This window comes from Triticum dicoccoides, chromosome 3B, assembly GCF_002162155.2.
Source record: "Triticum dicoccoides isolate Atlit2015 ecotype Zavitan chromosome 3B, WEW_v2.0, whole genome shotgun sequence".
NCBI classification, from domain to species: domain Eukaryota; kingdom Viridiplantae; phylum Streptophyta; class Magnoliopsida; order Poales; family Poaceae; genus Triticum; species Triticum dicoccoides.
Window position 1 is genome coordinate 196,528,034 of NC_041385.1, and position 12,009 is coordinate 196,540,042.

The 12,009-nt window shown below is 45.2% G+C and overlaps 1 protein-coding gene across 1 annotated transcript in view; it reads left to right on the forward strand.

Annotated features, from left to right (window-relative positions):
• Positions 1 to 11,435: 11,435 nt before the first annotated feature.
• The window catches only part of LOC119275514 (trafficking protein particle complex subunit 1-like), a 3,792-nt gene continuing 3,218 nt past the window's right edge, over positions 11,436 to 12,009 (forward strand). The window contains exon 1 of the mRNA XM_037556379.1: positions 11,436 to 11,810. Coding sequence (XP_037412276.1) covers positions 11,560 to 11,810 — 251 coding nt within the window. The 5' untranslated portion in view covers positions 11,436 to 11,559. The remainder of the gene's footprint in view (positions 11,811 to 12,009) is intronic.

Consider the following 12,009-nt stretch of genomic DNA (forward strand, 5'->3'; position numbering starts at 1 on the left):
CCCAAGTCCTAGTAGGATTCCCCTTTCCTTTCCGGAGTAGGAGAGAAGGAAAGAGGGGGAGAGGGAGAAGGAAAAGGGGGCTGCACCCCTTGTCCAATTCGGACCAGAAGGGGGGGGGGCGCAAGCCTTCTTCCTTTGGGCCTCTCTCTATTCCCGTATGGCCCAATAAGGCCCATATACTCCCCGGCGAATTCCCGTAACTCTCCGGTACTCCAAAAAATACCCGAATCACTCGGAACCTTTCCGAAGTCCGAATATAGTCATCCAATATATCGATCTTTACATCTCGACCATTTCGAGACTCCTAGTCATGTCCCCGATCTCATCCGGGACTCCAAACTACCTTCGGTACATCAAAACACATAAACTCATGATATAACCGTCATCAAACTTTAAGCGTGCGGACCCTACGGGTTCGAGAACTATGTAGACATGACCAAGACACGTCTCTGGTCAATAACCAATAGCGGAACCTGGATGCTCATATTGGCTCCTACATATTCTACGAAGATCTTTATCGGTCAAACCGCATAACAACATACGTTGTTCCCTTTGTCATCGGCATGTTACTGAAGGAAATATGCCCTAGAGGCAATAATAAAGTTATTATTTATTTCCTCATATCATGATAAATGTTTATTATTCATGCTAGAATTGTATTAACCGGAAACATGATACATGTGTGAATACATAGACAAACATATAGTCACTAGTATGCCTCTACTTGACTAGCTCATTTATCAAAGATGGTTATGCTTCCTAACCATAGACATGTGTTGTCATTTGATTAATGGGATCACATCATTAGGAGAATGATGTGATTGACATGACCCATTTCGTTAGCCTAGCACTTGATCGTTTAGTATATTGCTATTGCTTTCTTCATGACTTATACAAGTTCCTGTAACTATGAGAATTATGCAACTCCCATTTACCGGAGGAACACTTTGGGTACTACCAAACGTCACAACGTAACTGGGTGATTATAAAGGAGTACTACAGGTGTCTCCGAAGGTACATGTTGAGTTGGCATATTTCGAGATTAGGTTTTGTCACTCTGATTGTCGGAGAGGTATCTCTGGGCCCTCTCGGTAATGCTCATCACTATAAGCCTTGCAAGCAATGTAACCAATGAGTTGGTTACAGGATGATGCATTACGTAACGAGTAAAGAGACTTGCCGGTAATGAGATTGAACTAGGTATTGGATACCGACGATCAAATCTCGGGCAAGTAACATACCGATGACAAAGGGAACAACGTATGTTGTTATGCGGTTTGACCGATAAAGATCTTCGTAGAATATGTAGGAACCAATATGAGCATCCAGGTTCCGCTATTGGTTATTGACCGAGAATAGTTCTAGGTCATGTCTACATAGTTCTCGAACCCGTAGGGTCCGCATGCTTAACGTTACGATGATAGTTTTATTATGAGTTTATAAGTTTTGATGTACTGAAGTTTGTTCGCAGTCCCGGATGTGATCACGGACATGACGAGGAGTCTCGAAATGGTCGAGACATAAAGATTGATATATTGGACTCCTATGTTTGGACATCGGAAGTGTTCCGGGTGAAATCGGCATTTTACCGGAGTACCGGGAGGTTACCGGAACCCCCCGGGGGGTTATTGGGCCTACATGGGCCTTGAGGGAGAAGAGGGAAGGAGGCAGGAGGGGGCCGCGCGCCCCTCCCCTTCCTAGTCCGAATAGGACAAGGGAAGGGGGGCGGCGCCCCCCCTTTCCTTCCCCTCTTCCTCCTCTTTCCCCCCTTCTCCTACTCCAACTAGGAAAGAAGGGAGTCCTACTCCCGGTGGGAGTAGGACTCCCCCCTTGGCGCGCCCTCCTTGGCCGGCCGCCTCCTCCCCCCTGGCTCCTTTATATACGGGGGCGGGGGGGCACCCTAGAGACACACAAGTTGATCTACGGATCGTTCCTTAGCCGTGTGCGGTGCCCCCTCCACCATATTCCACCTCGGTCATATCATCGCGGAGTTTAGGCGAAGCCCTGCGCCGGTAGAACATCATCATCGCCACCACGCCGTCGTGCTGTCGGAACTCATCTCCGGAGCTTTGCTGGATCGGAGCCCGGAGATCGTCATCGAGCTGAACGTGTGCTGAACTCGGAGGTGTCGTACGTTCGGTGCTTGGATCGGTCGGATCGTGAAGACGTACGACTACATCAACCGCGTTGTGCTAACGCTTTCGCTTGGTCTACGAGGGTACGTGGACAACACTCTCCCCTCTCGTTGCTATGCCATCACCATGATCTTGCGTGTACGTAGGAATTTTTTTGAAATTACTACGTTCCACAACAGTGGCATCCGAGCCTAGGTTTTATGCGTTGATGTTATATGCACGAGTAGAACACAAGTGAGTTGTGGGCGATACAAGTCATACTGGTTACCAGCATGTCATACTTTGGTTCGGCGGTATTGTGAGATGAAGCGGCCCAGACCGACATTACGCGTACGCTTACGCGAGACTGGTTTCACCGTTACGAGCACTCATGCTTAAAGGTGGCTGGCGGGTGTCTGTCTCTCTCACTTTAGCTGAATCGAGTGTGGCTACGCCCGGTCCTTGCGAAGGTTAAAATAGCACCAACTTGACGAAGTATCGTTGTGGTTTTTGATGCGTAGGTAAGAACGGTTCTTGCTAAAGCCCGTAGCAGCCACGTAAAATTTGCAACAACAAAGTAGAGGACGTCTAACTTGTTTTTGCAGGGCATGTTGTGATGTGATATGGTCAAGACGTGATGCTATATTTTATCTTATGAGATGATCATGTTTTGTAACCGAAGTTATCGGCAACTGGCAGGAGCCATATGGTTGTCGCTTTATTGTATGAAATGCAAACGCCCTGTAATTGCTTTACTTTATCACTAAGCGGTAGCGATAGTCGTACAAGCAATAGATGGCGTAACGACAATGATGCTACGATGGAGATCAAGGTGTCGCGCCGGTGACGATGGTGATCACGACGGTGCTTCGAAGATGGAGATCACAAGCACAAGATGATGATGGTCATATCATATCACTTATATTGATTTCATGTGATGTTTATCCTTTTATGCATCTTATCTTGCTTTGATTGACGGTAGCATTTTAAGATGATCTCTCACTAATAATCAAGAAGTGTTCTCCCTGAGTATGCACCGTTGCGAAAGTTCTTCGTGCTGAGACACCACGTGATGATCGGGTGTGATAGGCTCTACGTTCAAATACAACGGGTGCAAAACAGTTGCACACGCGGAATACTCAGGTCATACTTGACGAACCTAGCATATACAGATATGGCCTCGGAACAAGGAGACCGAAAGGTCGAACGTGAATCATATAGTAGATATGATCAACATAGTGATGTTCACCATTGAAACTACTCCATCTCACGTGATGATCGGACATGGTTTAGTTGATTTGGATCACGTGATCACTTAGATGACTAGAGAGATGTCTGTCTAAGTGGGAGTTCTTAAGTAATATGATTAATTGAACTTAAATTTATCATGAACTTAGTACCTGATAGTATTTTGCTTGTCTATGTTTGTTTGTAGATAGATGGCTCGTGTTGTTGTTCCGTTGAATTTTAATGCGTTCCTTGATAAAGCAAAGTTGAAAGATGATGGTAGCAATTACAGGGACTGGGTCCGTAACCCGAGGATTATCCTCATTGCTGCACAGAAAAGTTACGTCCTGGAAGCACCGCTAGGTGCCAGGCCTGCTGGTGATGCAACTGACGATGTTAAGAACGTCTGGCAGAGCAAAGCTGATGACTACTCAATAGTTCAGTGTGCCATGCTTTACGGCTTAGAACCGGGTCTTCAACGACGTTTTGAACGGCATGGAGCATATGAGATGTTCCAAGAGTTGAAGTTAATATTTCAAGCAAATGCCCGAATTGAGAGATATGAAGTCTCCAATAAGTTCTATAGCTGCAAGATGGAGGAGAATAGTTCTGTCAGTGAACATATACTCAAAATGTCTGGGTATAATAATCACTTGATTCAACTGGGAGTTAATCTTCCTTATGATAGTGTCATTGACAGAATTCTTCAATCACTGCCACCAAGCTACAAGAGCTTCGTGATGAACTATAATATGCAAGGGATGAACAAGACTATTCCCGAGCTCTTCGCAATGCTAAAAGCTGTGGAGGTAGAAATCAAGAAGGAGCATCAAGTGTTGATGGTTAACAAGACCACCAGTTTCAAGAAAAGGGGCAAAGGGAAGAAGAAGGGGAACTTCAAAAAGAACAGCAAGCAAGTTGCTGCTCAAGAGAAGAAACCCAAGTCTGGACCTAAGCCTGAAACTGAGTGCTTCTACTGCAAGCAGACTGAACACTGGAAGCGGAACTGCCCCAAGTATTTGGTGGATAAGAAGGATGGTAAAGTGAACAAAGGTATATGTGATATACATGTTATTGATGTGTACCTTACTAATGCTCGCAGTAGCACCTGGGTATTTGATACTGGTTCTGTTGTCAATATTTGCAACTCGAAACAGGGACTACGGATTAAGCGAAGATTGGCTAAGGACGAGGTGACGATGCGCGTGGGAAATGGTTCCAAAGTCGATGTGATCGCGGTCGGCACGCTACCTCTACATCTACCATCGGGATTAGTTTTAGACCTAAATAATTGTTATTTGGTGCCAGCGTTGAGCATGAACATTATATCTGGATCTTGTTTGATGCGAGACGGTTATTCATTTAAATCAGGGAATAATGGTTGTTCTATTTATATGAGTAATATCTTTTATGGTCATGCACCCTTGAAGAGTGGTCTATTTTATTGAATCTCGATAGTAGTGATACACATGTTCATAGTATTGAAACCAAAAGATGCAGAGTTGATAACGATAGTGCAACTTATTTGTGGCACTACCGTTTAGGTCATATCGGTGTAAAACGCATGAAGAAACTCCATACTGATGGGCTTTTGGAATCACTTGATTATGAATCACTTGGTACTTGCGAACCGTGCCTCATGGGCAAGATGACTAAAACGTCGTTCTCCGGAACTATGGAGCAAGCAACTGATTTGTTGGAAATCATACATACTGATGTTTGTGGTCCAATGAATGTTGAGGCTCGCGGCGGATATCGTTATTTTCTCACCTTCACAGATGACTTGAACAGATATGGGTATATCTACTTAATGAAACACAAGTCTGAAACATTTGAAAAGTTCAAAGAATTTCAGAGTGAAGTGGAAAATCATCGTAACAAGAAAATAAAGTTTCTACGATCTGATCGTGGAGGAGAATATTTGAGTTACGAGTTTGGTCTACACTTGAAACAATGCGGAATAGTTTCACAACTCATGCCACCCGGAACACCACAATGAAATGGTGTGTCCGAACGTCGTAATCGTACTTTACTTGATATGGTACGATCTATGATGTCTCTTACTGATTTACCGCTATCGTTTTGGGATTATGCTTTAGAGACGGCCGCATTCACGTTAAATAGGGCACCATCAAAATCCGTTGAGAGGACGCCTTATGAACTGTGGTTTGGCAAGAAACCAAAGTTGTTGTTTCTTAAAGTTTGGGGCTGCGATGCTTATGTGAAGAAACTTCAACCAGATAAGCTCGAACCCAAATCAGAGAGATGTGTCTTCATAGGATACCCAAAAGAGACTATTGGGTACACCTTCTATCACAGATCTGAGGGCAAGATTTTTGTTGCTAAAATCGGATCCTTTCTAGAAAAGGAGGTTCTCTCGAAATAAGTGAGTGGGAGGAAAGTAGAACTTGATGAGATAACTTTACCTTCTCCCGAATTGGAAAATAGTTCATCACAAGAACCGGTTCCTGTGATTCCTACACCAATTAGTGAGGAAGCTAATGATGATGATCATGAAACTTCAGATCAAGTTACTACAGAACCTCGTAGGTCTTCCAGAGTACGGTCCGCACCAGAGTGGTACGGTAATCCTGTTCTGAAAGTCATGTTACTAGACCATGATAAACCTACGAACTATGAGTAAGCGATGATGAGCCCAGATTCCGCAAAATGGCTAGAGGCCATGAAATCTGAGATGGGATCCATGTATGAAAACAAAGTATGGACTTTGGTTGACTTGCCTGATGATCGGCAAGCCATTGAGAATAAATGGATCTTTAAGAAGAAGACTGACGCTGATGGTAATGTAACTGTCTATAAAGCTCGACTTGTTGCGAAAGGTTTTCGACAAGTTCAAGGGGTTGACTACGATGAGACTTTCTCACCCATAGCGATGCTTAAGTCTGTCCGAATCATGTTAGCTATTGCTGCATTCATGATTATGAAATTTGGCAATTGGATGTAAAACTGCATTCTTGAATGGATTTCTGGAAGAAGAGTTGTATATGATGCAACCAGAAGGTTTTGTTGATCCAAAAGGTGCTAACAAAGTGTGCAAGCTCCAGCGATCCATTTATGGACTGGTGCAAGCATCTCGGAGTTGGAATAAACGTTTTGATAGTGTGATCAAAGCATATGGTTTTATACAGACTTTTGGAGAAGCCTGTATTTACAAGAAAGTGAGTGGGAGCTCTGTAGCATTTCTGATATTATATGTAGATGACATATTGTTAATCAGAAATGATATAGAATTTCTGGATAGCATAAAGGGATACTTGAATAAAAGTTTTTCAATGAAAGACCTCGGTGAAGCTGCTTACATATTGGGCATCAAGATCTATAGAGATAGATCAAGACGCTTAATAGGACTTTCACAAAGCACATACCTTGATAAAATTTTGAAAAAGTTCAAAATGGATCAGGCAAAGAAATGATTCTTGCCCGTGCTTCAAGGTGTGAAGTTGAGTCAAACTCAATGCCCGACCACAGCAGAAGATAGAGAGAAAATGAAAGATGTTCCCTATGCTTCAGCCATAGGCTCTATCATGTATGCAATGCTGTGTACCAGACCTGACGTATGCTTAGCAATAAGCTTGGCAGGAAGGTACCAAAGTAATCCAGGAGTGGATCACTGGACAGCGGTCAAGAACATCCTGAAATACCTGAAAAGGACTAAGGATATGTTTATCGTATATGGAGGTGACAAAGAGCTAGTCGTAAATGGTTACGTCGATGCAAGCTTTGACACTGATCCGGACGATTCTAAATCGCAAACCGGATACGTGTTTTTATTAAACGGTGGAGCTGTAAGTTGGTGCAGTTCTAAACAAAGTGTCGTGGCGGGATCTAATGTGAAGCGGAGTACATAGCTGCTTCAGAAGCAGCAAATGAAGGAGTCTGGATGAAGGAGTTCATTTCCGATCTAGGTGTCATACCTAGTACATCGGGACCGATGAAGATCTTCTGTGACAATACTGGTGCAATTGCCTTGGCAAAGGAATCCAGATTTCACAAGAGGACCAAGCACATCAAGAGACGCTTCAATTCCATTCGGGACCAAGTCCAAGTGGGAGACATAGAGATTTGCAAGATACATACGGATCTGAATGTTGCAGACCCATTGACTAAGCCTCTCTCATGAGCAAAACATGATCAGCACCAAGACTCCATGGGTGTTAGAATCATTACTATGTAATCTAGATTATTGACTCTAGTGCAAGTGGGAGACTGAAGGAAATATGCCCTAGAGGCAATAATAAAGTTATTATTTATTTCCTCATATCATGATAAATGTTTATTATTCATGCTAGAATTGTATTATCCGGAAACATGATACATGTGTGAATACATAGACAAACATATAGTCACTAGTATGCCTCTACTTGACTAGCTCATTTATCAAAGATGGTTATGTTTCCTAACCATAGACATGTGTTGTCATTTGATTAATGGGATCACATCATTAGGAGAATGATGTGATTGACATGACCCATTCTGTTAGCCTAGCACTTGATCGTTTAGTATATTGCTATTGCTTTCTTCATGACTTATACATGTTCCTGTAACTATGAGAATTATGCAACTCCCGTTTACCGGAGGAACACTTTGGGTACTACCAAACGTCACAACGTAACTAGGTGATTATAAAGGAGTACTACAGGTGTCTCCGAAGGTACATGTTGAGTTGGCGTATTTCGAGATTAGGTTTTGTCACTCTAATTGTCGGAGAGGTATCTCTGGGCCCTCTCGGTAATGCTCGTCACTATAAGCCTTGCAAGCAATGTAACCAATGAGTTGGTTACGGTATGATGCATTACGTAACGAGTAAAGAGACTTGCCGGTAACGAGATTGAACTAGGTATTGGATACCGACGATCAAATCTCGGGCAAGTAACATACCGATGACAAAGGGAACAACGTATGTTGTTATGCGATTTGACCGATAAAGATCTTCGTAGAATATGTAGGAACCAATATGAGCATCCAGGTTCCGCTATTGGTTATTGACCGAGAATAGTTCTAGGTCATGTCTACATAGTTCTCGAACCCGTAGGGTCTGCACGCTTAACGTTACGATGACAGTTTTATTATGAGTTTATAAGTTTTGATGTACCGAAGTTTGTTCGGAGTCCCGGATGTGATCACGGACATGACGAGGAGTCTCTAAATGGTCGAGACATAAAGATTGATATATTGGACGCCTATGTTTGGACATCGGAAGTGTTCCGGGTGAAATCGACATTTTACCGGAGTACCGGGAGGTTACCGGAACCCCCCGGGGGGTTATTGGGCCTACATGGGCCTTGAGGGAGAAGAGGGAAGGAGGCAGGAGGGGGCCGCGCGCCCCTCCCCTTCCTAGTCCGAATAGGACAAGGGAAGGGGGGCGGCGCCCCCCCTTTCCTTCCCCTCTTCCTCCTCTTTCCCCCCTTCTCCTACTCCAACTAGGAAAGAAGGGAGTCCTACTCCCGGTGGGAGTAGGACTCCCCCCTTGGCGTGCCCTCCTTGGCCGTCCCCCTCCTCCCCCCTGGCTCCTCTATATACGGGGGCGGGGGGGCACCCTAGAGACACACAAATTGATCTACGGATCGTTCCTTAGCCGTGTGCGGTGCCCCCCTCCACCATATTCCACCTCGGTCATATCGTCGGGGAGTTTAGGCGAAGCCCTGCACCGGTAGAACATCATCATCGTCACCACGCCGTCGTGCTGACGAAACTCATCTCCGGAGCTTTGCTGGATCGGAGCCCGGAGATCGTCATCAAGCTGAACGTGTGCTGAACTCAGAGGTGCCGTACGTTCGGTGCTTGGATCGGTCGGATCGTGAAGACGTACGACTACATCAACCGCGTTGTGCTAACGCTTCCGCTTACGGTCTACGAGGGTACGTGGACAACACTCTGCCCTCTTGTTGCTATGCCATCACCATGATCTTGCGTGTACGTAGGAATTTTTTTGAAATTACTACGTTCCACAACAGTTACTTGCCCGAGATTCGATCGTCGGTATCACAATACCTAGTTCAATCTCGTTATCGGCAAGTCTCTTTACTCGTTACGTAATGTATCATCACGTAACTAACTCATTAGCTACATTGCTTGCAAGGCTTATAGTGATGTGCATTACCGAGAGGGCCCAGAGATACCTCTCCGACAATCGGAGTGACAAATCCTAATCTCGAAATACGTCAACTCAACAAGTACCTCCGGAGACACCTGTAGAGCACCTTTATAATCACTCAGTTACGTTGTGACGTTTGGTAGCACACAAAGTGTTCCTCCGGTAAACGGGGGTTACATAATCTCATAGTCATAGGAACATGTATAAGTCGTGAAGAAAGCAATAGCAACATACTAAACGATCAAGTGCTAAGCTAACGGAATGGGTCAAGTCAATCACATCATTCTCCTAATGATGTGATCCCGTTAATCAAATGACAACTCATGTCTATGGTTAGGAAACTTAACCATCTTTGATTCACGGGCTAGTCAAGTAGAGGCATACTAGTGACACTCTGTTTGTCTATGTATTCACACATGTATTATGTTTCCGGGTAATACAATTCTAGCATGAATAATAAACATTTATCATGATATAAGGAAATAAATAATATCTTTATTATTGCTTCTAGGGCATATTTGCTTCACCAGTGGCCGGGGGTATTGCACGCATGCCTGTGTTTTGCGTGTCCAGCGGCCGGTGGTATGCTATGTGAATTTTGAGTTTACTTACCACATGTCCATACCTTCTTTTCTGTATCTGAATTCGACGAATCAGCATGTCCATGTAGCCATGCTTCACACCTTAGCTTTGTACACAAGCATTCTGTACGCCGACCGGAGACTGAAAATACCTTTCTTCTCGTGAATCCACGACCAAAAATCGTCCACCTGCCTAGTACACATTGACATTATCGCGAACGCTTGGGCATCAGTGGGCAAGAAAATTTCAGCTAGCTTGTCTGTGTCCCATGAATGCATTTGCTGTGACTGTGAGTAGCTCGGCCACTCGACTCGAGGATGTGATACTTTGCTGACTATCGGTCGCATATTAAAGTCTCTTGCCTCTTGTGATCCAGTTTTACTGCCATATGTTTGTTGACGTCCCGTCACCAACTCACCTGATGAGCCCCTGTGTCATGGTGTCACGACCCTCAAGAATTGATCGCCAAATGTGTGATGGCGCAGCTCCACGCTCAGCATTCAACATAGCACACATTTTTTTTGAATTTAAACACACTTGGTTTTATTGACCAATAATGTTTTAAAAGCCACACATGGCCCCTGTACCCCAGACCAAAAGCGTGCTTAGCGAGGTTGTGTGCCTCGATATTAGTTTCCCGCCCCTCAAAAACAAAGGAGTAGTGGTGGAAATCTCTAGTTGACTCTAATATTTCCTTAACTATGCTTGCATACTCCCCACCAGTGTGGTTTGTGATATCCCAAACTACCTCTTGGCAATTTGAAGCAACAACAATATGAGTTAGCTGGAGATCCACTGCTATTACCAGTGCTTTGCGGCAGGCTAGAGCCTGTAAAGTTGCTGGATCCGAAATTCCTCTTAACTTTATAACTGAAGCTCCCAGGAAGTTGCCTTCTGAATTTCTGCAGATTGAACTAACCGACCCTTCACCTTGGTCTCTCGATACAGCTCCATCAACTCTCAATTTTGCAACTTCCGGTGTTGGGGGAATCCAACGAGTGCGACTGAGTGGCTGGCGGACAGTTGCTGTCCCGCCCTCCTGTTTAGGCTTGCAATCATTGAGTTCCCTTAAGTATTTCATGATGAAAAGATGGGTAGACAAGGGACTTTGGAAAATATGTTCATGCAGCGCTTGCCGTCTCGCAAACCAAATCGCCCATAAGGTCACCACAACTTGGGTTAATTCCGCCGAGGACAGGATCTCCATCACTTTGAAAATCCATCTCTTTGCATCAGACTCCTTGGAGCTGTTGAGAGCGCCTACAAGATCTTGCAAGGCCCAAACACACCATGGGAACTCTTGTCTACAGGGAAGGCCCATTGGCCCCCCAGCCTCGAACCAAAAACTGCGTTCGTGTGGGCTTTATGTAGAGATTGGCCCATAATCTCTTTGCCATACCGGTCCACGATCTTTTCCAGCAGCAACAACTCCGCTCCGCACCGTTGTCGTCTCCTCTCCCCGGCCGGAGATCCACGCCATACCGCCGCGCCCCTCCGCCCGGCTCGGCCGCTGCTTCCGCGATGCAGTTCTTCGGCGGGTCGTCGCTGACGTCTGTCGCGCCGGATTCCAGCCCGGCACCGGCGGCGCCTCCGGGGACGGGAACAGGCTCCAACGCCCAGGTGATCTACGTCTTCAACCGCAACGGCGTGTGCCTGCTGTACCGCGAGTGGCACCGCCCGCTCCGCACGCTCGCCCGCAACCAGGACCAGAAGCTCATGTTCGGCCTCCTCTTCTCCCTGCGCTCCTTCACCGCCAAGATCGACCCCACCTCGTATGCTTCTTCCCATATCACACACTTTATTTCCGGTAGTTGATCTCGGTCATAGGTTATTGGGTTCGCTAATCTAGACTAATTTGTTGGTGGCTGATGATGCTTCTTGAAATGAAGATCCATTGAGTTTGTTGGCAGTATAAGCTCGTCCACGACTTCGGTAGGAGCAATGCGCAGCATGACCAATTTCAGTAGTTGA